This window comes from Cheilinus undulatus, linkage group 16 (assembly GCF_018320785.1).
Source record: "Cheilinus undulatus linkage group 16, ASM1832078v1, whole genome shotgun sequence".
NCBI classification, from domain to species: Eukaryota; Metazoa; Chordata; class Actinopteri; order Labriformes; family Labridae; genus Cheilinus; species Cheilinus undulatus.
Genome location: NC_054880.1, coordinates 11,807,958 through 11,834,032, shown reverse-complemented (window position 1 = coordinate 11,834,032; position 26,075 = coordinate 11,807,958). Strand labels below are relative to the sequence as shown.

The window sequence follows — 26,075 nt, the reverse complement described above, 5'->3', positions numbered from 1 at the left end:
TCTGTTGTCAAATATTTAAATTAGTGTCATATCTTAAAGGTGCAGTGTTCATTTAGCCTAGCAGCATTTATCTGATTGGTGAAAAGGTAAACATGATATTGATCATTGGGCCTTTTTGAATTAATGTATAATCACCTGTATATATGAAATTGTTTCATTCTTTATTAACTTAGAATAAGTGTTTTATTCGTACATAGAGGCCTGATAGAGAAGGCCCGGACAAAAGAGACGCTGTCGAGCTTGACCTTGGCTGCAGAGGGACACACATGTGAGCTTGACTCTGGTAACTCCCCTCCTCCTCCAGGTCATGGTTGTGGCCCATCAGGCCCCATGCTGAATCCTACATGCCTAAAACTTCTGCACATGACTGTATATATAAATAATTTTTTTTTTAAATTAAGTATTTTCTGGCCGTAAGAACTTTTCATATAGTATATATTCAGTATAACTGTTTTTAACTTTTGAAAGGTATCATGTAAGCCTACATGTTTGGTTGGACTGGACAAACTGGTAGGCCTCATATTAAATACCAGCAGCATGCTAATGCTATCTAACACCAACTAATGTTGGCTAGCTCAAACTGATTTTACACTACTTACTTTACTTTTTTCTGGAGAGAGAGAGAGAGAGAGAGAGGTATGCAAGATTATTAAAAAAAAGTCACTCAACTACTCCCTGTGTTCTTGATTACCAGTGAATCAAAATGGGAAAGGAAAAGATCCACATCAATATCCTGGTCATTGGCCATGTCGACTCTGGCAAATCCACCACCGCTGGCCACCTGATCTACAAATGTGGAGGAATCCACAAAAGAACCATCGAGAAGTTTGAGAAAGAGGCAGCTGAGGTTAGTTATGGTGCCACACGTGGTCTATATTTAAATCTTTGGTTTTAAGATATATTTTTCTGGCTTTTTATGCCTATATTTATAGAGAGAGACAGTGTCAGAAACAGGGATGAGAAACTGGGGGAGAAGGAGCCAGGCCACCCACAGTCAAATTTTCAGACTTTGTCATTCTGTAACACCACCAAGCCATGAGACATTCAAAGCATGAACTAGGTGTGGCAGATGTGACTGCTCCTGCTCTGCTTTGTAACAACTGCCTCCTACTCTTGAAAATATGAACCACCTTGGATATCAGACTGGAATTAGAGCTTTAATGGTTAGTGGTTTTATTTTGTACAATGTTCAATGATTTTCAGCTGTATATACCGGCATCTTCAATAGTTACAGTGCTACCTTTGTAAACAACCAGTAGTATTTTTGAGAATATGTACAGCTTGCTTTTCTCTTCAAAATATAAGCATAATCATTTTTATTGAATTGATACCTCATATGTTATTCATGATATAGTTGCAATACGAGCATAGCGAGGGATTCTTATAGTTTAATGCATAAAATTGTCTACCCATGCATCCATCCATTCATCCATCCATTCATTCATCCATGTATCCATCCATCCATCTACCCATGCATATATCCATCCAAACATCCATGTATATATGTATATCTATCCATCTAATCCACAATACGTAGGGTGCACCCTGGATTCACCAGTCAGTCACGACTATAAATAAAGTTGTATAAGTATCAACAAATGAATTGAAAAGTTTCCTGCTAGTTGAACATTTTAGTGAATATAAAATTAAACATGGAAAAAACAACAAAAAAAGACATCCTGTCTCAACCAAACACTGGGCAAAATGAATTCAGGGAGTAAGTCCATACCAAGCTTGTACTGATTAAAGTAACAGTTTTTATTTTTTGTGAATACTCTTTTCTTGTTCTATTCGTTTTGTCTTCAATGCAACAGATGGGCAAAGGCTCTTTCAAGTACGCCTGGGTGCTGGACAAACTGAAGGCTGAGCATGAGCGTGGTATCACCACTGACATTGCTCTGTGGAAGTTTGAGACCAGCAAGTACTATGTGACCATCATTGATGCCCCTGGACACAGAGACTTCATCAAGAACATGATCACTGGTACATCTCAGGTAAGACCAGTGACACATTTTATGTGAATATGAAATTCAAATATCTATTCCCCCAACAGTTGTTTTTATTATTTTTACTGATAGTGATTCTGGACTACGGACAGGGTTTTGCCAAGTGTCAGCTTTATATAAAGACCAAGATGAGTTCTTTATGTTGAAGCATTCAGGAGTAGCAGTCTTATTACTATAGGGATAAGACCATGATTACCCAGGGGCTTTGACTTTCCCTCATGAAACAGGTGCAAAATATTCATTTTCTGTTCTATTGTTGTCATCTTTGGAGCTGAGCTAGCTAAGGCTGGACCATGCTTTGGTTCAGTTGAGTTTTTCAGCATATACATACAGTGCTTAACAAATTTATTAGACCACCTGTCATATTCGTCTCAGAGACCATCCAGCATCATGAAGTGCTTTAATGCGGACTCTTTCCTTTTCAGTGAGCTCTCCACGTTTTACCATTTTGAACAGGAATGAGGGATTTCAAACCGAATTCACCCAAATTTGAGCCGGCTCACTGGGCTTCTCTGAGAAGTCAGAAATGAATCAAGCATAACATTCAAGCACTAAAACTCATTTTTCTGTTCAGGACTGCAAGTAAATAACTATAATTTGACATATTAACCAGGAAATATTAATGTGCTTTACTATTTTTTCATTTTTTTGTAAATCAGTAAATCTGAAAATTCATGGTTAACAATAATAATTATATTTTAGCATTAAAAATATCATTTTGGTTAAAGAGCTTCTACATATTGGTGTATTAACCATTGCAGAAAGATAAAAAATGATTTTGGTAATTACCAATGCTGATAATTTAGGGCAGCTTTGGCATAAACCTTACTTTGGTTAGGGTTAGGGTGGTCTAATAAATTTGTCAAGCACTGTATCTCCCAGCTACAGTCATGTTTAAGCCTCTTGTTCACTATAAACATTAATTTCTCAGTACTAGTGGCCCCTACAGTGAGTCTGACAGTTTTGGACAAAACCTCGGAGTGCAATCTTTAAAAAGACACCTTTGCAGGGCACGCCGGTAGTCGAGTGGTTAAGGCGCGCACCATGTGGCACCATTTCCCGCATGTCTCTCCCTGCTCTCTTCCCTGTTTCCGAGTCTATCTACTTTCCTCTATCTAATAAAGGCACGAAAGGCCCAAAAACAAATCTTAAAAAAAAAAAAAAAAGACACCTTTCCCATTATGCCCTTGTGTTAAGATGAGTGTTAATATGTTGCCTGTTGTGCTTTGATCAATAGTGGGGCTCTTTTGCTCATCTTTCTGATGGATTGTTCTTGTTTATTGAAGTAAGACACATTTGATAATAATAATAATAATAATAATAAGTTTATTTATATAGCACCTTTCAAGAACAGCAAGGTCACAAAGTGCTTTACAAAGAGATAAGAGAAACACAAGCATTTAATGCAAAGGTACAATAAGAGAGTACACAGTGCACAAAACAGATTGAGTAAAGGCCAGACCAAACAAGTAAGTCTTATGTTGCTTTTTAAAAGTATCAACTGTTTCTGCTAATCTTAGACCCAACGGAAGAGAGTTCAAAAGAGTTGGAGCAATGACCTTAAATGCACAGTCACCTTTAGTTTTTAGTCTGGATTGTGGAACGATCAGCAGACCCTGATCAGAAGACCGAAGAGTCCTGCTGGGATTGTAAGGTTTTAAGAGCTCCATAATGTAGGCTGGTGCCTGACCATGCAGGGCTTTAAAAGTAAACACGAGAATCTTAAAATGTATTCTGAAGTGTATGGGAAGCCAGTGGAGGGAATACAGAATTGGTGTGATGTGTGACCTTTTTGAAGACTTGGTAAGTAGTCTGGCTGCAGCGTTTTGTATTAATTGTAGACGATTTATAAATGTTTTACTAAGACAGGTAAAAAGTGAGTTACAGTAGTCTAAACGGGAGGAAATGAAAGTGTGAATAACCATCTCTATCTGAGCTGTAGAAACAATGTGTCTGAGTTGAGCAATATTTCTGAGTTGGACAAAACAAGAACGGACCAGATTATTGATACATTGATTTAGAGATAAGGAGTGGCTAAATGAAACACTGAGATTACGCAGAACAGATTTTACACAAGTAGACAGGGTTTCTCCAAAATCCCTGGCACTAAACCATCTGGGGCCGAGACAAGGACCTCTGTTTTGTCAGCATTTAGCTGTAGATAATTATCTGGCATCCAGTCTTTAATGGCACCCAAACAACTGAGTAAAACTGACACTTTAGTGTAATTTTGAGGTGTAAAAGATATATGAAGCTGGATGTCATCAGCATAACAGTGATAGGATACATCTTTAAAACTACTGATTATGTGGCTGAGTGGGAGCAGGTACAAGGAAAATAATATTGGGCCAAGGACCGAATCCTGGGGAACTCCACAAACCAGGGGGGAATTTGAAGAGCTGTGGTTGTTAACAGTGACAGAGAAAGTTCTGTTTGACAGGTAAGAGGAGAACCAGTCAATGGCTGAGCCAGAAATGCCCACCCACTGCTTCAGCCTATCAACTAAAATACAATGATCCACAGTGTCAAAGGCTGTACTGAGATCCAATAACACCAACACAGAACATTTACCTTTATCACTGCTGATCAAGAGGTCATTAAAAACTCTAAGAAGTGCTGATTCTGTTGAATGTGACTGACGAAAACCAGATTGAAACTTGTCCTGGATGTTATGAGTGTCCAAAGCAACTGTAAGCTGTTTAGCAACCACTTTTTTCTAGAATTTTAGAAATAAAGGGTAATTTTGAAATGGGCCTATAGTATATTTGCACCCTGAGTGAAGTTATCCACTGAGTGCAGTTGTTCTTTCCGGGGGGGCACTATGCCTCAAATTTTCATGAGTTACTGCAGCTCTGTCATATTGTAAAATATTGAACACTTTCAAAAGTGTAGTTTGACTAAAACCAAAATAGAAACTTTTAAAGTGTTAGTGAAACTCAGAGCTAACTCCGCCCACCTCCATAATTGAAAAAATGCACAGAAACTGAACAGTTTGGTTCCAAAAGGAGGGAGGGGAAAAGGATGAGGCTTTCCAGATGAGGCTGGAGTGACAGTGATGTCCCCTTGTCAGAGAGAGACACAGACAGAGTCCCACAGTACTGCTGCCTCATAGTGATCTTTTAAAGTGGAGGAGTTTTCCCCTCTGGAGTCCCCTTGATGCAGGCCATAGTGTCGTGGTGGACCGTGGTGGTTCTGAGCACCACCTGTTTGGTCCATTGTCTCCAGCAGCGGCGTAACTACAGCCGGAGCTCTCAGAGCCGAGACAGTGCAGGTGCAAGCAGGAGAGGATGGGAGTGGTCTCTGAATGGTAAAGTCAGTTAGAAGCGGTAACGCTCTACCTTTAATATAATGTTTGTGACATAGAAACCGACCATCACATAAGCCCCACCTTTTCAGAAAAGATTTTTCAAGGCAGATGTCCGTTTGAGCTAATTAAAAGCCGTAAAATCCAGATTATCAGTTTGGTGCAAATTTCAGCTATAAAACCAACACTGATGTGTTTTATCATAGTTCAGTCAGATATTTCAGTGTACACTTGAAAAAAAATGTATAAGTGTTCACTACCTCTTTAAAGTGTTAAATTTAACTCTATATGATTTTGAATAACCCTGGCAATTTTGCTGCATATTTGATTTTATCATAGCGATGGGACTTTACCTGATAAACCTGTTGGAGATCTGTTCACTTGTTGTTCTTACCAAGAAGGAAAGATCATATCTTTTTGTACAACTCCTCAGTAGATACTCAATACTCAGTACTTAAAGTACATTTTTAATTGCATACTCTTTACTTTTACTTGAGAAGCTTTATGGACAGGTACTTTTACCTAAGTAAATCTTGTACAGAGTAACTGTCTTTTTACTTGAGGACAATAGTCTGGTACTTGTTCCACTTCTGGTCAATGCAGCTCAGATTACAAATATAAGCTTAAACAGAAATCACAAAAACAGTCTGGCTGCAGCCCATTCATCTCTAACAGACACTCTCACAGACTGTTCATTTGAGATCTCAGAGTGGAAATACTCAAACTTTCAAAATAAAATCAGATCAAATTTAAATAGCTCGTCCTCCATAACAGCATTCCAACGCAGCAAGCATAGTTTACATAGCTCCATTATCTGCGTAAGCTACATAATAACAGAACTATGTAGCTAATAGAGCTAATGGAGCTAAAGTTAAACTCACCAGGCAGCTGTATACTACATATCTACGTTGTCTGTGTAGCTAAATTAGATTAATCTAAGTTAGCTGAGGCTCACAATGCTTAAACTAACTTAGCTATGGCTAATTTAGCTCTGTAGCTAACATAGCTAAAGCTTAGCTTGCAAAAGCAGTTACATAAGCTACGTATCTACATTATCTGTGTAGCTAAATTAGATTAATCTAAATTTGCATAACTCACGATGCTTAAACTAACTTAGCTATGGCTAAATTAGTTTTTAGCTAACATAGCTAAAGCTAAGCTCACAAAGCAGTTACATAAGCTATGTATCTATGTTATCTACGTAGCTAAATTTGCATAACCTAACTTAGCTAGGGCTAATTTAGCTTTTTAGCTAACATAGCTAAAGCAAAACTCACAAAGCTGCTGTGTTACATATGCAGGTACGGTATCTCCATTCGATTTATGTACGTTTTCTAACGGTCACGTTGCTAAAGCTAACTAGCTACACTGGTTTATGTAGTGGCATAAATTCAAGGCAAGCGTACCATGAAAGCTTTAGCTAAAGCTAATGAAGCTAAAGCGAGCTATCATTTATTGAACTACCTCTAAAACTGACTGCATAATCTAATCCTGCATTAAAAGTGGCTGTCAGAAATGTAGGGTCCACAGCCAGACCCCTCTTGGATTTTCAGATGCTGAGCCACCAGTTAAGTTGTCCTTTAAGTATTTTTTTTCAAAATGGATTATTGCAGTCAATTTATGCCTATTTCAATATTCATGATTTGCCTAACTTGCCTTTGAAGCACTTAAAAACACGAATAAAAAGTTCAACAGTGTTTTCAATGCCATTGTTTAAGAGAGAAGGAAAGAAAGAGTGGTCTCTACACCCAAATGGCATGCAAGCCCAGCCCTCTAGGGAGCCCTGGTGGTCCACATATCCAAGATCAACCCAAACTGTGAACACCTTCTCCCTGCTGGCTATAAACACAGCTCCCACACCACTCTTCCACATGTCTCCATCTGTGATCAATTGAGCTACTCCCTCTCTTCCTCCAGCTGTTTGGAGAGGGAGGAGGGAGCTGGTGTGAGTCTGTGCTCATGTATGTGAACGTGGGGATTATAAAAACCCAGATTAATGCTATCTCATGTGATGTGAAAGTTCCAGCTCTGCTTCTTCCTCTCTGTAATCCTGCTTATGAATGAGCATCTCTGCAAATATGAGAATGTGAGCGCCTTTTTTCCCCTCTCTGTCCACCCTAAATTGCAAGAGAGTGAGTGACCGTGCGTGTATTTGGGCCTGGGTTTGGCGCTGCTGCTGAGCCACAGATGACGCAGGACGACAACCAAAATTTCAATTTCCGCGACCCTTAACGCACTCAATAGACATGGGTTAAGTGTCAAAGCCGTGAAAACAGCCTATTGAAGAGAGAGAGAAAGAGAGAGAGTGTGTGAGTGACCAGAGGAGGAGGGCTGGTGGGGGGTTGTGGAGAGGAGAGAGAGAGGGGGAAAGCCAGGAGGAAGACTCGGACAGCCATTTCTATCAGGATTACGCTGCCTGCTCCTCTTCCTCCTCTGGCGGTGTGTCGGTTCGCTTGTTGAGGGAGGAAAACGTGGGTAACGAGGAGCCCGATCGGTGGAGCGGAAAACATCCAATCTTTCGTCCATCACTACATCCATCCATCCGGGGAGGAGAGCGGAGCGGCGGCGGCAGCATCCCCGGCCTCCCTTGCTCTGTGCTCGGATTCGAGGACCGCCGCTGCCCGGTGAAGGTAAGCGTCTCTGGAGCTCTCGTGGAGCATTTTGTTTATTCAGTACCTACTAACCCGTGCATCATTACATCATCAGTATCATGTGTTTTAAAGAGACGTCGATCCCTGTTATGACATTAATTCAACATTAATTGTGAAACGAAGCAATGCCATCAGATCGAGACAGAATAAATGGTAGATATAGCCAATAAAAACGTGTTTGGGGTCATTTAAAAGCGTTGTAACCTTATTTTAATGGTGCATTTTTACAATATTTGGCTTGCTAAGGTGTTGTCTCCATGCCTCCCTCGTTTCTTTATCAATAACGTGTTGATCCCAGCCTCTCTGCACATTAAGAGAGATGCTTTGTGGGTATTTTTCTATATGAAAGCCCATAAAGTCAGTTATTGCAGAACCCGTGCATTGTCAAAGCACGTTGCTCGTGATTTGTGTTCCGGAGGGCTGGGGCTGGAAACAAGCAGCAGGCAGTGAGTTTGAGAGGCTTTCTGGGTCGTGAGAAGGCTGCCGAGGTTGTTCCCACTAATGACAGACTCAGCAGCAGACAGCAGCGAGGCAGCTACAAATGGATAAATGTAATTAGTTGGTGTTATGGACGCAAACAGAGGCGGTGTGTTGGACAAAGAGACTCCCAGTCTGCAGCCCTGCGTGCACGGTCTCCATGTCTGATGTCCATTCATGCAAACACATTCCCTCCTGCACAATCACAGACAGAAAGAGGACGGCATGCGTGCAAAAAAGTGGTGACACCAGCTGCAGCCGTGGCTCTGTTTTATATGCACAACCAGGAGAGGTTCCCTTTTATTGATCCCTGCATCCAGAGAAAGCTCCATTATCACACTTCCACCTCCACCTGCTCTGCGAGTCCCCATGGACTCCACCACTGCAGGCTGTCTGTCTGTCTGGAAAACCTCAGTGATATTATGGAAGGTGCAGCCAGAGAAAGAAAGAGAGGAAAAAAAATCTACATCCAGGGCTTTCCCTCCTGCAGCTTTGTAGCAGATGGTCACATGCAGCCTTATGCTGGACCTTCAGCTAGCCGGCCACTGTTTTCTACAGCCACACTGGATAGGCCGATGATATTTATAATTCATTATTCCGGTGACATAAATAAGTTGGTCCTTGTCTTCCATTTTCTGCTCTGCACTGGTCAGAGACACACCCCCTTTACTACTGTGATACAGAGGGGGAAAGCAGCATCATTTCTGGGCTACACAGAGATGTAAAGGTGCTTTTTTATATGAGGCTATTGTAATTTGATTAAATCAGAAGTCTTTTTCAGATGGTGTCATGATCTTTGAATGGTGATGTTTTTCCTCATTCATCAAGCATCTGTCACCAGAAACGGATAGTTGCATTGGATTTCTAATATAGTTTTTATTGCAGCGGATGTTTTTATTCATAAATCTTATTAATCTGCTGGCTGCAGTTAGAAATCAACCAGAAATGCAGATTTTTCATTTCCAAATCGAGTGAAGTCTTTAAATTGTTTGTTTGCAATTTGGATGCACAATATTGGATTTTTGCCGATATACAATGTGCTGAATTTACAAATTAATTGTATTCCTACTGGTATTGATACTGAAACTGATGTTTAAATGTAGCTCAGACTGACATCTTTAGTCCTTAACACTTTAAAGTGTAAGGAATGAGGATGAACAAAGAAAAACACTTACAATGAAGTTGATCTAGCTTAAAACTCCATTACAATATTTTCAGCTGATACAGGCAGTTCTTTATAGCCAAAATATCAGTTGTAAATATTGGCGGGAATTTTCATATCTGACAACACCGATATTTTACTTATTTAATGATATCATGCCAATAATTCTGTGCATCCCTGATTCAAATTATTTTATTTGTCCCTATCCAGCTGGAGCAGCGGTCATTAACCTTTTACACCCAAAAATCCCCTGTGACAGTGATCATCAGCTGGTGGCCCAGGGGCCATATCAGGCCCCCCAAAAGCCTCCAATCCAGCCCCCAAAAGACTATCAGATTCAGAAGACATATGGTTTTAGGATATTTTACGACTTAATATCCCTATAGTTATTAAATTGACTCCAAAAACGATCAATATTGAAGCAATTTTATAAGGAATGGCTTATGTTTGACCCATTTTTACAGTAATCCACCTGTCAGCCATCAATAGTAAACATGACACATGATAAACACATACTCATCATTCAAGTCCTGATTAAATCTGTATTTTTTTGTTTTAACTTTCCACCTCAGGCTCTTGGAGATTGCAGTATTCCCTGCCTAAGATCAGAAATAGAAAACATGTTTCCTGCAGGTGTTTCTCACCTATCAGGACACAGTATATTCATGTCAAACCTGGTGATGGACAACATGGCATCCCCAGAAATATGAAGCTCAATCACCTCATGCACTATAATCATAAGGGGCTGATCTCACTGTTAATAACTAAATATGAAAAGAAATTAAAATACTTTATGCCAGTAAGACAAAAAATTACTTAATTTGGTTCATGTGAAAGTCTGCCCCCCCTCTGCATCTGTCAAGACAAAATCCGGCCCATGTACAAATGTAGTTGATGGCCCCTGCCCTATGATGTTAACAGAAAAAGCTACATTCACCAGGAGAAAGATTTAATCACAGGATTTCATTCATCCTTTGTTATTAAAGATTCACATTTACTTTCTGATTCAAAGTTAAGACTTTCTTCGACTAATGAATGTACAAAGCCTTTTTAGAAAATGATAAATGTCACGTGTGCATTTAACAATTTATCAAGCTAAATGCAAACAAAACCCATAAATGTAAAAAAAAAAACATTAGGATTAGAGTGGAGACGTGATTCATCAAATTCAGCACATAATTTTCAGTTTTACCTTCATAAATCTCATCGAGTAATTGTTATGATTGATTATAAGGAGTTAACATATCTTAGCCTTTTTGGCTCATGATTCCAGGAGATGATTGGGTACTTGACATGGCCTTGGCAAGGACATATTTAGTGTTGTTTGTGGTTTCTCCATGTTTATCTGGCAGTCTAAAAGAATCTGCTTAATCTTGTGAAACATTACTGTTTTGTTCAACAGATTTCTTTTCTTAATTGTTGTATTATCCATTGAATTTGTCCCCATTCCCAGTTTTGGTACCACTGGATGACTCCATCATACATTTCTGGGCTGTTTTCACCATTCTGAAATCCTCTGTAATCTGTTTGTAAGATGCCGGACTGGCATCTCCATCCTCCTTCTGTCTCTCTGTCTGTGAGTCTAGTCCACAGTCTCTGTGGTGGTTTGCAGCTCCTTGTTATGCATGCAGCAGCAAAAGGGGAAAAATACAACAGGGCAGTAAAAGCAATGTATTATCTTCACATTGTTGCCTCTATGATGCTCACAGTGACGTCCTGAAGCTGTTAATATTGATCTGTCCATGTGAGTCGGCAGTAAAGGGCAGAATTATTCCAACCTTTTGCTCTTTTCAACTCTCTTTTTTCTTATTGTTGGCCATCTTTTACCCTCTCACTTTAATTAACTCTCTCTCTCTCTCTGTCCAGTCATGCTGAGTGATAAGCTGTAGTAAAAGCTGGCGAGCCTGTACAGTTTGTCTCTGTGTGTATGTTTACACTGTATATGCATGTGTTTCTGCGTTGCATGTGTATTAATGTATGTGTGTTTGTGCGTGTGGGAGCTGAGTCTAGCCGCTCATTTATCCAGGCTGTCAGCGTGTTACTCATCATGACTGGGGGCTGTGTTTTCAGGGGAAGTATTGCTCATTCATCCTCTTATGCCACTTACAATCCAAAATTAAAACTGGTGTAACAAGTGGCTCTTAATGTGTCATGTTTGAAAGGCAAGATAATAAAATCTGACCCACACAGGAGAGGAAGTTTAAAGGGGGATCAGACAGCAAAGTCAGAGAAAGACAGAAAGTAATTGATCAATAAATCCAACCAATTCGTTCATTTTATTTGGTGAGCTTGCAGTTTTTGGCCTGTCCCTGCATTTTTTGTGCAAATTTGACCAATCACCTGTGTTTAAAGGTGCAGCTGGTTGGAGTGGGTTTCCAAGTTTGGAAACCTCTGAATTTCATGCCCACTTTTTGCGAGACCGTCTGGTTCCACTCAGCAGATCTCAGGCGCCCCCCTTGCAGATGACTACAGTGAGACATTGCCTCTGTCTGAACGAAAATACACTTTAAAACTTTCAAAAAAAAAAAAAGTTGGATTCAATTTCCAGTCAGGGCTAGGTTAAGGGTTACAAGTCAAAAACCTCACTTGCAAAACTACATATGTAGCATAGCTAAATCTAGAGCTAACTGAGCTATGAAGCTACATAGGAAATGTAACTACATAAATGAAGTAGCTGAAGCTAAAGCAAATGAAGCTATGTTAGCTATGCTAGATTATGCTATGCCTGCTACATAACTATACCTGTTTTTAAGTAGTTATGCAAATGGTGGCTCGTTTTAACTTCATTAGCATTAGCTAAATCCAACTTAGCAACACTGGCTTCTGAGTAACGTTGGTTATGTAGCCTTTGAAGCTGTGTTAGTGTTGCTAAAGAAAACAAAGCTAAAGCGATCCAGTGTTTGTGTAACTACTGCTAATACATGTCCACACATGATTTAATCCCAGTTAGACATGAATGTAACTGCCAAACTTTGCTAGTAAATTAAGTTGAATAACAAAAAAAAAAGGGGGGGGGGGGGGGTGCTTACCAGCTAATTAGGTCTCTTACATTCTAACAAAGGGTCACAGCTTTGGCCTGTTAGAGAGGGCGTTTAAAATCTGCTGTCTGCAGCCAGACCCCATCATGCTTTGCAGATGATGTTGTCCTGTTGTCTTCAGAATGTGACCTCTAGTAGGCACTAGGGTGAAGCAGCACAGCACTAAGTGGGTGGGATGAGTGTCAGAATCTCCTAGGCTCAAACATCCCCAGGCACAGTTCAGATTGCCTCATATGAGTGCACCCTTAGTCTGGGGCTATGGTTCTCTGCAGGAAAACCTGGGGTTTTTCCACTTTAGGATTAGGTTTTTGCATCCAGTGAAGAAGTTCGAGGAATTTGGCTGCGTTCTGAGTGTAGATTGTTCATGTCAGTCATGCGACTGATGTACGAATTGGTGCAGTGTCAGCAGTACTGACACACACTGGTCCATAACACTGTTCAAAACTGCAGTGGAGATACATTTGGCTAAATAAGCAAGCCTTTGTGATATGTGTGCTTATTAGCTCTATAGCTTCTCTGTGCTTGCTTTATTAAGTACTCTAATTTATCGGGGACAGATGTTGCAGGTTGTCTTTTCTGCCTGATTTGTAGCCTGCAAAACTACACATGGAAACCTTGATCACAGTTTTAGAATTGGCTTTTTATTTTGTCTATGCATGAGGTTTAAAACTTAGCAGTAAGGACTCTACATCAAAATCAAATCCCCCTTAGTATGCAGATGGTCTAGTGGTTAGGTCGGCTTCATGTATGCAGGCAACCCGGGTTCAAGTCTGGTCTGTGGCTCTTTCCCTGCATGTCATTCCCCACTCTCTCATCCCTGTTTCTCACTCTGTCCACTTTCCTTTCACTACAATAAAGGCAATAAAATCTCCAAAATAACATATTTAAAAAATGATTATAATAAATCCACCTCATGAGCAAAGTCAGTGTTGATTCTGGCTGCTGTTGTAAACTGAGTGTTTGTCTTGGTCTTTAGTTTAAATTTCTAGTAGTCACATTTTATTCATTTTCTACGTTTATAGTCTAAGGCCTTAAAAGGTAGCCGGGCTCAGCTGTAGAGAAAGAGTGAGGAGCTCAGACATCCAGAGGGAACTCCAAGCTGACCTGCTGCTCCCCTAAAGAAATGAGTCAGTTCAAGTGGGTCAGGCATCTGATCAGGATACCTCCTGGTTCCCTTTTGGAGGTCCTCTGACTACACCCAACTGGGAGTAGAACCTGCGGCAGACCTAGAGCTTGCTGGAGGGATTTTATAACCCTTCTGATGTTGTACCACTTTGGCATCCCCATGGAGGAACTGGACAATGCTGCTGGGGAAGGGATTACTGGGTCAGTGTGCTCAGCCTGCTGCCACTGTGACCCAGCTGAGAATGAGGGGAGGAAAATGGATTGACTCTCTGTCCTTCACAGCTACGGCTGAACGATTTAAAAATAATCTAATTGCAATTTTTTCCCCCTCATATTGTAATTAGGATTTAATATGTGATTCTTATCAGGTTCCTCAACTTGTTGAATTTTTCAACAAATTCAAGCAATAAATCATTCTATAACATAACCTACAATCAGTCAAGAACACTCATCATACATTTAACCATTTTATTGTAAAATAGATATACATTTTAACTTGGCAGAGAAGGTTTTGCTCTAAAAATGCTCCCTGGGTTAGTCAAGCAGCATGCTTTGACTTTTCAGGGAGTGCATGGCTGGAACCCCCATATGGATGGATACATAAATGACAATGTACATTGAAAACAAAGAAATTATTTTAGAAGCAATCAATACATAGTAGCATGGATCTGAATATGAGGGTGCAACAAGCTTTAAGCTATAACAGAGGTGGCTGGGGTGGAGGAGGTGAAGCAGGCTATAAGCTGGAGGTATGAAATTGCAGAAGGCCATATTGCGATTTAATCTAATTTTTTATTAATTTCCCAGCTCTATTCACAGCCTTGAACTATTGTATCTGTGCTTTAAGCATGGAGCTAACATCAGGTGACATCAGGTGATGAACAGAGAACCATCGATGCCTCAGTGACTTCATCCAATGATTTCCCATTACCAGTAATAATGGCCAGGATATTGAAAACACTGACTTTGCCTGACCTTTGACCAGTCTAAAGAAAAGGCAGAGGTGAATCTGAAGCATCTTGGCAAACAGCTTTAACATGTTCAGCTGTCCACTCAGCAATACTTTTAATGATGGGAATATGAATATGAATATGAATATGAATACCTCTTGGCCTTCAGATAAGCTGAGTATAATACAAGTTCTTCAAAATATCATCCTCCAGTAAAGTTTTTGCCAATAAAGAAGTTATCTGTCTAAATCAAAACCGTTGTTTGAACCAGGCTGTAAGCAGGTTTATTTCCACTGTTAGATGATCACTTTTGCATGAGTCCAAATTGGGATTACTTTGCTTTTGCAGCCAGCCTTTTATTTTGCTCTGAAGTTGCCAGTTAGCCTCGCCAGGCCTGTTCATAGAGTTGGCTGGGCCCCTGATAAACCCAGAGTATGAGCCCTCCCCAGCTGTGACTTACTGATGATATCAGTGAGCTGATCAGTAGAACTGGTGCTAACGCCCTGGCTAACAGTTACTTCATTCTGGTGCAGAAAAGTGTGTCATGCTATTATTGGGTTCTAATGCTAAAAATATTGTTCATGCCACTTTTAAAATATTTTTTCATCACTGTATCTGCCCATATTTCCACATTTTTTCACTTTACCCTATTTTTGCCATTTTTAACAGGTTTTTTTTTTATCACTTTTTGACCCCTTCTCATTATTTTATCTGCCCGTTTGTGATACTTTAAACCAATTTTTTGCCACTTTCAGCCCATTTTTGCCACTAATAACCCATTTACCTTTGAACAGATTTTCTGCATTTTTTTACCCAGTCCTGCCATTTTATTTCCTGCCCCTTTGGCCTTTCTTAACTCACTTTTGTAGCTTCCATCTCATATTTGCCTCTGCACCTATTTTAGAAACACTTAAACCACTTTCACCACTTACTCTGTCGATTTTTTTGCTGTTTTTAGCACAGTTTTGTGCTTTGTAACCTTGCCTCTGTTTGCTCGTTTTTTGCAACCTTCAAAGGTCACATAGTTTACCCCTTTAAGACAAGTTAGTATTGGTCTCAGAGGCCCCCAAAACACGCCTGTAAATTTTGTTGCTGAGAATGAGCTGATTGTGCCTGTGGCTTAAAATGTTAATGAGCTGTCTGACTCCGCCCCTGACCTGAACCCCTCTCAGGAAATAGATGTGGCTAAATAGATGTGGCTCTCCTGATCCCCTTCTCAGCTGGTGGCTGACGGGAGGATAGGAGAGGGCGAAACTTTCTTCCAAGTCAGGAGGGCCAACCAAACCTGGGGGCAGAGCTAACTGCCCAAATGACATCATGAGGGAAAATCTGTGAACGGCTTGCATTAGCACACATTTTCTTGGTCGCCTCTTTTTTGCCTTGTTAACCCATTTTTGCTTCTTTTCATCAAATTTTCTCCACTATTACCTGCTCTTCACTGTTTTTTGCTCAGTCTGCCACTTTTTTAGCCCCTTTTGCCTTTCGTAACCTATTTTCGCCGCTTCTGTCCCACTCTTTAAATCTATTTCTACCACATTTTAACCCCTTTTCACCACTAATGCCAAGTTTTGCCATCTTTTGCCACTTTTGACCAATTTTTTCCCTTTTTGCTCATTTTTGCCACTTTCAACTGCTTTTCATCCTTTTCTTTCGCCCATGTATGCCACTTTTTTGTCTCTTTTATGCCTTTCTTAACCCATTTTCGCTGTTTCCATCTCATTTTTGACTCCTTGAATCTATTTCTGACAAACTTTAACCGTTTTCACCACTTATTAATGTCAATCATTCCACTTTTAACCCATTTTTGCTATAAAGCCTGACATTACTTTTCAGATGGTTCAGTCAGTCTGCTCAACCACATTGTTAACATCACAAATATAAAGGTAATTCTGCTGTAAGAAAAGGGGTTTACATGTTAAAAAAATCATATTGTTCTACAGCATAAATAAATATAATTCCATTTATGTGTTATTTTGATAAGAGGGTTATTATTCAGGTTAAATTTAAAATATGGTTCTCACAGATTAACTTGTGGAGCATCACTCTACTGACCTCCATGGGCCCCAGAACGCTCTCCCCTCCACCCCCCTTTGTGGGCAACCTTGAGCCTAGCTCAGCATTAGGACTGCAGACGTCTAATAGCACTAACCAGTTGTGCATCTTTGGCGTGTCACAGTAAATCACAGATGTTTTCTTCTCAGGTAGCTCTGTGTTTTAGGGTTTGTCAGAGAGGTCTGGGTCTTACGTCTTTCTGTTGAACATAACTGTGAGCAAAACTCCCTGTAGAGGCTGTTAGAGAGCAGGAATGCTGCTCTGAAGGACGAGCTGTGGCTGTTATTGCCGTTACTCTGTCCATGTCTGCTTTTCTTTCTCTGTCTGACACGTCTCTCTCCTTCTTTATCTGTTTCTCTCACTGCTAAACCTCTACATTCCTGTCACAGTCTCCTCTGCTTTATGTCTACCCTTGTTTTGCTCCTCACACACAAATATTGTATAAAGAGAAGAGACAGATATGTCCTGCTCAGACTGAGTAGTGTGAACAGACAGTGTCCATGTAGATCCTGGTTGTGGTGATAAATCAGAGTGAGTCAGGCCTCCAGCATCCCTGCTCGCTGTGATTCAGCTGCTGCACGCTGTCACAGGAAGAGACTCAAGCCAACATCTCTGCATGGACTCTTCTTTTTCTCTTTGTGTGTGCATATTTGTGAAAACTTTTCTCATGCTTCTTTGCTCATGTTGAACAACTTTTTTTAAACGTATTTGTCTAAAATGGTTAAACACTTTTAGAATAGTAAGCAATTCAGATTACTCAATAAATTCTACTGTTAGGCATTCTGTTTTCAGTTTGTTCCACCCATCTATGCCTTTCTAGTGAAAGAGATATCTCAAGAACTCTATGAAGGATTTCCTTCAACCTTTGGACCAATGTTCTCTCTGACTCAAGAATGAACTGATTAGATTTGTAAGTCATGGGTCAAAGGCCAAGGTCAGTGGGCTTCATGCTCATCCCTTGCTTTTAAGATTTCCATGAATCACACCACCACAGAAGCAACACCATCCCTCCTTCTTCTTCTTGGCCCACCACTGTACCTTCACTGGTAACAACTCTGTGCCTTAAAGAGGCATATAACCTCCAGGAAGTTGTTTGGAATTTTGGCCTATTCAAGAAGTATAAGATGCAACTTTTGCTTTTCTTTAGTTTAAAGGGGACATATTATTACTTTTTCAGCAATAAACTCCACAGGCATATTTTGGGGACATCTGAGACGATACAAGCTTGTCTTTAAAGGGTAACATATGTCCCCTTTAATACTCTGTAAAGCACTTTCGTCAACCCTGGTTGTTGTAAATGTGCTATTAAAATTAAGCTGATTTATCTTTATTCTAGTGGTGCTTAAATATGCATAATTTTGTGATGTCATTTTGTAGGTATTTAGTTGACTGAACAAAAATACTATGTTTACCAGTGTGACTTGAGAACTTGTGGTGAACATTTTTAGTTTTTTAATTCATCATTTCAGCAGCAAATGTGATCTAATCTCTGACCAGGTGATTCAACTCGGTAGCAAAATCAAGTTGCTGCTGCATAGAAAGTGAAAATCAAAATCAAGATCTGGGAATGACATGTCAGGCCATTGAGTGGGATCAAGCATTCACTCATTTAGAAAGTATATAGACAAAAATCTGATCCTATTCTGTTAAGTTTATTGATGTAATGTTCTTTGTGAATTGACAGTAATGTCTCAAGGTAGGCTATTACAGCTTGTTAGCATTATTATCAGAGTATGAAATCAGCGCATCTGCAGAAGGGTGTCTTGGTTCGACCTTAGAGATTGGGTGAGGAGCTTGGACATCCAGAAGGATCTTGAAGTCGAGCTGCTGCTCCTTCACATCAAAAGGAGCCAGTTGAGGTGGTTCGGGCATCTGATCAGGATGCCTCCATGTTGAGGTCTTCCAGGCACATCCAACTGGGAGGAGACCCCGGGACAGACCCACAACTCGTTGGAGGGATTATATATATCCCATCTGGCTTGGGAGCGCCTCGGGATCCCTCAGGAGGAACTGAAAACATTGCTGGGGAGACTTAGTTCACCAGGACCTCACCTCAGATAAGCGGAATGAGATGATGAATGGATTTTTTGTGTTTGTCTGTTAAATTGCTGCTGCATAGAAAGTGAAAATTATTTTTCCCCGCCAGTGGACTGCATTATTTCTACCCCCACCTTTTTAAATTGGATAGGCACTTGGTATCCCATTAATAGGGCGCCTAAAAGTAGCATAATACAGATCAGTTATACTGATTTCTTTTACAGATTTTGGCAATGTACCAGACTGAACCAGACTGCTTTATTTCAAACTTTTTTATTAGTGTGAGTGAAGTAAGTGTATTAAGATTAAAAGAGTGTGATGTAAGATAGTAAAAATGCCTCAGTGAGAGTCTCATCAGCAGGATGTGATCTCATCTCTTCAGTGTTTCTGCTGCTGTTTCTCTCTTCTTCAAACCTCTCAGTTTCCCTCTACAGAGCTCTAATGACACAGTACAGCTTTGAAGCTCTACCCTGACTCTATTTTTAAATCTGCTTCTTTCGGTGGCACTGACTCACTGACAGCGAGCGCGAGCGGTGAGGATCTGATTTTAAACACACAAAAAGAAAGCAGCACCAGGACTGAGAGACTTACAACCATACATCAGAGAACCGCAGGGGATTCTGGGAGGAATTTAACCTCTTCCTAGGTGTGTTGCTGTGGAGACGGGGCTTCAGGAAGTGGGGTCTGCCAGCGGTCTAGCCAGGGGCCAGCAGTAGGAGGAGGAGGAATAGGAGGAGTGTTTTTGGCAGCAGCAGCTCTGATGGAAATCCCTGCCGTTGTGTTGGACTCACACGTCGCTCACTGAATCATTCCCACCCTGTGACCAGCGCTCAGGTCACTCTGCTGTTAATCTGCTGGTTCAGACTCCTGTTAGACAGCAGGAGTTAGTCTGTCAGTATAAACGCTCACAGTGTAGAGGTTAAGCTGTGTTTGGATGACGGGAGTTTCCTTAAAAGCCAGAGTTAGAGATTTCTAAGTCAGTGGATGACTTGTGAAAAAACTGAATCACTTGTTGATGAAAGGACTTTAATTCTACTGACTTTTTCCACATGCACAAGAAGCTTATGCTACTCACATTGGAAGATTTTCCCTGACAGATAGAAGAATTGGTCTCAGGGGGAAGACATGAAATACAACCCCAATTCCAAAAAACATGGGGCACTGTGTAAAATGCAAATAAAAACAGAATGCAGTGATTTGAAAATCTCATAAACCAATATTTTATTAACAAAAAACATAAACAGCATATCAAATGTTGAAACTGAGACACTTTACCGTTTAGAGGAAAATAATAGCTCATTTCAAATTTGATGGTAGGAACACATCTCAAAAAGTATGTTGGGGCAACATAAGGCGGGAAAAGTAAATGGTACCCATAAAAAAAAAAAACAGTTGGAAGATCATTTTGCAACCAATTAGGATCATTGGCAGCAGGTCAGTGACATGACTGGGTATAAAATCTCTCAGAAGTAAAGAATAGCAGAGGTTCACCAATCTGAAAAAATTGCATCTAAAAATTGTGGGGGAAAAAATCAGAAAAATGTTCTTAAATGTAAAGTAGCAAAAACTTTGAATATCCCACCATTTGCAGTGCACAGACAGGCATGATTCTGTACTGGGAATCACTGCATGGGCTGAGGAACTCTTTCAGAAATCATTGTCTGTCAACACGGTCCACTGTGCCTTCCACAAATGCAAGTTAAAGCTGTTTCATGCAAAGAAGAAGTCACATAGGAACAAGAACCAGAAACGCCAGTGTCCTCTCTGAGCCAAAACTCATTGAAATGGACTGGAAAACTGTTCAGTGTTCAGATGAATCAAAATTTGAAATTCTTGTTGGAAACCACAGATGCCAAGTCCTGTGGACTAAAGAAAAGCGAGACCATCCAGCTTGTTATCAGCACAGTTTAAAAGCCTGCATCTCTGATGGTATGGGGTCGGATTAGTGCCTATGGTGTGGTCAGCTTTCACACCTGGAAAGGCACTATCAATGCAAAAAAGTAGGATTTAGAGCAGCGTATGCTCCAATTCAGACAGTGTCTCTTTCAGGGGAGGCCTTGCGTATTCCAGGAAGGCAATGCAAAACCACATACCACATCCATCACAGCAGCATGGTACAGGTACTGAACTAGCCTGCCTGCAGTCTAGACCTTTCACCAGTAGAAAACATTTCAATCAGAAGAGACTTAAAACAAGTCTAACAATAATTTGTTTTTACAAATTTTAATGAAAGAGAAATGTGCAATGTTTTTGGCGATTAGACTCCATCGTGTTGACTTCATGTACTAGAAGGGGTAGTGAGGCAAACAGCAGGGATAGGATATCCCTCTATGGAGTCTAGACACTGGTGGTGGGGTTGATGAAGGATGCAGGATCAGACAAGGAGTAGACTTCTAAGAAGCAGAACTGGGAAACCAGTGGTAGATGCTGATGAATTGAATGGAGGTGGCTGGGGTGGAGGAGGGTTGCAACATCCACACTGAAGCTACAGAAAGGATAATAGATTTAAAATATGACAGGTGGATGATGATTGGTCAAACAAGGTGATTAGCTTAGTACTCAAGAGAATGAATGCCCTCAAAGAGCTGATCACCAGAGTGGGAAGAGAGAAAGAATGGAAGAAGGGAGAGATATGACTGAGTAGTGACTAATGCTTGAGTAGAAACAGAGTAGAGACACTGAGCTCCATTTGGGGCAACATAAAACAAAAATCCAGCAAAGAATAGCCAAGACTGTTGAACAGCTAGAATCCTACACTAGACAAGAATGGGACAACACTCATCTTCCAAAGCTCTAGCAACTGGTCTCCTCACTTCCCAGACATTTACAGACCGGTTTTAAAAACAGCGGATGCTACACAGTAGTAAACATGGTACTGTCCCTACTTTTTTGAGATGTGTTGCTGACATAAAATTCAGAATGAGGCAGTATTTTTCATGGAATGATTCAATGCTTCAGTTCCAACATCTGATATGTTATTTTTGTTCTATTGTGGATAAAATATGAGTTTATAAGATCTGAAAATCAATGCATTCTGTTTCTAGTTACATGTTGCACAGTGCCCCAACTTTTATGGAACTGGGGTTATAAAAAGCACGAGAGCAGAGATATTGGACAAAGCAACAGCATCCAGAATACTGATCACAACTTGTGCCTCATTTACATCAATGCTGCACCAGTGAAGAAGTGGAAATAAACATGATGAAAGATGCCACTTGCTCCAGGCGAATTTTCCCAAACATTTCTTGCTGCATTTTCTTGTCAGGAAGCTTTAATGTAGGCCACCTGCTCTCATGAAATGGACTCATTTCATCCCCTGAGTTGCTGGTTGATGTAAAAGTAGGAAGAGGGTTAGTGGTGGTGTGATAGGATGGACTCCATTGGTAAAAATCATTGCATGATACTTAGAAAATGGACAGGTAATTTTGGAAAAATGACAAGAAACAGATGATCTGCTAAGTCAGTGCGCTGTAATCGAGCACAGAGCAGATGATCAGTGACCTGCTAAACCCTCCAGATGCTCTGTGGTGCTTGAAAATATGAGCTGGTAACAGCCTATTCATTCTGTCTGCATCAGTATTGATTTTATGATGGACAGATCAGAGCATCAGCTCCCCAGAGTAACCACACAAACACGCCTCTGTCTTTAGTGTATGCTTACACAGCAACTATTTAGCCTTGTCTTCATTATAATAAACGGGTCTTTAAAGCCAATTAACAGACGTATTGTAGTGATGGATCAGCAACAAAGAGTCAAAAGAGGGTGAGGACAGAGTGAGATGGAGATGAGAAAGTGCTCCTTGCTGTCTTCTCGCTGTATTGACTCCTCTTTAAAAATAGCAACACTAGACGAGCTTTGAAATCTTTCTCTCTCAGTCTTTCTCTCTCTCATTGTCCTTATTCCTTTCATACAAACACAAAGCATTCTTTCTGATATACTCCATGTCATCAATAAATCATCTTAAATCATGACGTAATGTGTCCAGATCTGAGGGATTAAATGCTGAGTAATCTCACTTATAGCACTCAAGTGTTTGGACATACTTCATGCTTTCTGCTCTTAATATGCAGTTAGACACTTTGCATTACTTTGACTGCATTTTTGCTAATTATAAACAAGAAATAACTCTTTATTGCATTTCCAGTGATTCTATTTTTACCGCTTTTTTATAGAAGCATGCATCCATATAGAAAAGTCAGGAATATCAGCCATCTAGTCATGTTTTATGGGCAGTATTTTATATGTCTGTATCCCTGTAATTGCTCTGAATTTAAAGTTACTCCACACCCCTCTGCTGCTCCACTCAGGCCTCAGTAATCTGTCTCCTCATCTCTACCGTCATGTGCTTTCCTCCTCTTTCATCATTTTAGAGGAACCCAGAGTGTTTCCTTGTAGGTTGCAGCCTCCCAAACTCTTCAGCAGACGTCTGGGCCGATGACTAACCCAGTTATTCCTGATTATCGCGTTATGTCTGCTCTGCTTTTACTTTGAAAGTTTGCATCATTCATGCCCCTGTATGATCCCTCTGACTGAAGCAATGAATTATAGAGTCTCCTCCTTCTTTCCTTCCTCTGACCTTCTTTCTCTCCCCTCCCCCTCTGCTCTCCATCCTCTCCTCCTCTTCCTCCTCTTCCTCCCTGCAGCTCTAAACTAACATGGAGTCCTCAGATGATGATACTCTAAGCGAGCGCTCCTGCGTCAGCGAGCCGTCCTTCCGTAGCGAGCGTTCAGGGGGGTCGTTGTCCCCGTGCCCGTCTGGACCTGTGGGGCCACCTGGGGACACTTTACCCTGGAACCTGTCCAAACATGAGAGGAGGAAGAGGAAGAGCCAGGACTCGGTGCTGGACCCGGCAGAGAGGGCGGTGGTCCGTGTAGCAGGTAAGGGGAACTGTCCTATACTAGACGACCTGAAGACACACTTCAATCACTGTGTGCAAGTTTAAACTCCTATGTCTGTCTTGTAAGACACTTTCACTGTGCCTTTGAGCAGGGCATTGACCCTGCATCTGTTGATTGTGGAAGCACACTTTTAAGAGGAAGAAGTCTTTGACTCTTTTGGGAGGCTTTTAAGCTTGAAGGATGTTTGTAAAAGTTCACAAGTAAAGCAGGAGTCGTCTGTGAAAGTGAGCAAGCTCTGTGGATAACCAAGTTTGAGCTTGCATTTGCAAGTGTGCATTCTTAGAGGAGATAAAAATGGAGAAAGAAATGTCTTTGGAACTTTTCCGCTAAAAACAGAGGCTGTAAACTCACAGTAAAAGTGGAGAAGGGTGCTCAACATTTATGTGTAAAATCAGAGATAAAATAAGGAATTTTAACCCATGCCTTGTCATCTACAGTTGATTTGCTGCTTGAAATGAATGTAAAATATGCAAGAGAGAATGTGGTGCGCTATTTAAACACAGAAAGGGGTTTTATGCTTGTAAAAGAGTAGAGTATTCAAGAAAAAGAGAGGGAGGCAGCTACGCAGTTGCATAAGAAATACCCACAGTAACATTGGAATATTTGCTTTATAAAGATTAAGTGAGATAAAAATATTATGAATAAAAAAAAACAGCTGAAAAATAACCAGAAAATGAGAAGGAAAAGCCCAAAATCTGTGTTTTAGTGAGATCTAAGAGAAGAAAAATAGTCAGCCATCCGTCTATTGGCTGTTACAGAGCTGTGTGAGGCTGAATGGGAAAAGGGACATTTTGATTCCTTTTTCTCTCTGTGATATCTTTAGAGATATGAAAAAGGTATGAGAAATTATTTCAGAGAAATGAAGTGAACCTCGATAGCATTAAGCTTTGGCAAATAACAATTGAATGGCAGCTGTGCTTTACTTGGCCTGATCCAGCTCGCTACATACTGGGTGCCCCAGACCAGCAGGATGGTCCAGGCGTTGGGGGCGACAGTGTTCATTGTAGAGGGGGAACAGCTGGGAGGGTACAAAAAGAGACGGGGCATGGGTCTGGTGCAGGCCTGGAGGATAGCTAGAGCAGTACAGGACCAAGGCTGATGAAGAAGAGTGCCAAACCAGCATATGCTCCCGTACCTGACCTGGAATAACATTTTAATCTTAGAATTATTATTTAATCCTTTTGGATTTTAAGTCTGTTCTTATGTCAGGCCTACACTTTATAAGACAATGCTATGAAACATAACTTTAGTTTTTCAAATAGTGATAATTATATAAATAAACAAATATTTAAAAATGCATATTAGCCTACGCTACAGCTATTGCAATATGTATCCAAAATAAATTAAAAAGTATTTTTCTCTTCTTATTTGCAACAATAACCTCTAATTTCCACATACAATGGCTGCGCTGCAATCTGCCTGGAAGCACATGAGAGGAAATTACTCCTTCTCTAGTCGATCTGAGCAGTTCCACCTTGCTGGTCCAGTACAGAATCATGCCTGTTTGTGCACTGCATCCCAGAACTGCAGCTTCTCTCCACCAGGGATACATTTGAGGTCCATTTTGAGTGCTGGCAGCTGCCAAACTAGTCAATCCACATAGAGCAGGCCACCTTTAAAATACTACACAATTCAACGACTGTTGACAGCAAATCATCATTGTATTAACATTGCGTCTCATACTGCAGCACAAGCAAAAGGTCATGGCTAGGTCAGTGGGTCACAGAGCTACTACAGTGCTGAAGCGTTTTATAGGAATATTTTCTTTGCTTTCTCAACATAACATGTTGACTTGTTTGATGAAGTGGAGATAGTTGTGCATTAATATGTTCATTTCACTGGCATCAGGCCATAACCGCTTATCTCCAAAATCAACACTTTTCAGGGGATGAAAAAAAAACCCACTTTATTTTAAAATAATTTAACACAGAAGGGCCATAGCCAGCATCTTTTTGACACTTTTTATTGGTTTAGAATTTGTAAAACATGCTCACTGATGGATCAGGAGCAAGGTGGTTAAGGCCTGATACCATCGATATTTGTGTTTGAAACGTTATGCTCGGACTTGTGTCAACACAGAGGCAAAACTAAGCAGCTCACAGTTGTTGCCAATTCAAAACACCACACTTTAACTTGTCGGCATTCATGCAATGTGAAGTCTGATGCTTGCTTGCTGTTAGGACGTGGTAACATTCTGGTGGAGCCACGTCTTCATGTAGTTGAGGAAGCATTTCACAATAAAAGCACCCACATCTTTAACAGAATTAAAGATTTTAACAGTTGTTTTTCAGATTTATATCTGCATTGAGAAATGATGATTAAACCATCAGTTAACAATTCACAAATTAATATGTGCACAGGTTTGATAGCTAA

The 26,075-nt window shown here is 40.5% G+C and overlaps 2 protein-coding genes across 12 annotated transcripts in view; both read left to right on the top strand.

The window, feature by feature from the left end:
- Positions 1-703: 703 nt before the first annotated feature.
- LOC121523521 (elongation factor 1-alpha-like) lies at positions 704-16,014 on the top strand. Its single transcript, XM_041808439.1, has 3 exons — positions 704-847; positions 1,815-1,994; positions 15,934-16,014. The coding sequence occupies exons 1-3, from the start codon at positions 704-706 to the stop codon at positions 16,012-16,014; spliced, it is 405 nt and encodes a 134-aa protein (XP_041664373.1).
- The window catches only part of macf1a (microtubule actin crosslinking factor 1a), a 297,525-nt gene continuing 279,192 nt past the window's right edge, over positions 7,743-26,075 (top strand). For 7 of the 11 annotated variants that reach the window (XM_041809564.1, XM_041809563.1, XM_041809562.1 and 4 more), the window contains exons 1-2: positions 7,744-7,940; positions 23,447-23,681. In XM_041809564.1, the coding sequence (XP_041665498.1) occupies positions 23,459-23,681 (223 nt within the window). In that variant the 5' untranslated portion in view covers positions 7,744-7,940; positions 23,447-23,458. Of the gene's footprint in view, positions 7,941-23,446; positions 23,682-26,075 lie in introns of all 11 variants that reach the window. The other 4 variants (XM_041809559.1, XM_041809550.1, XM_041809549.1 and 1 more) reach the window with 2 other exon arrangements.

Bases quoted from the DNA above. Each gene is read 5' to 3' on its own strand.
- LOC121523521 (XM_041808439.1), top strand. From the start codon at position 704: ATGGGAAAGGAAAAGATCCACATCAATATCCTGGTCATTGGCCATGTC. The intron at 848-1,814 runs GTTAGTTATGGT...TCAATGCAACAG, and splicing joins TTGAGAAAGAGGCAGCTGAG to ATGGGCAAAGGCTCTTTCAA. The intron at 1,995-15,933 runs GTAAGACCAGTG...TCCCCTTCTCAG, and splicing joins TGATCACTGGTACATCTCAG to CTGGTGGCTGACGGGAGGAT.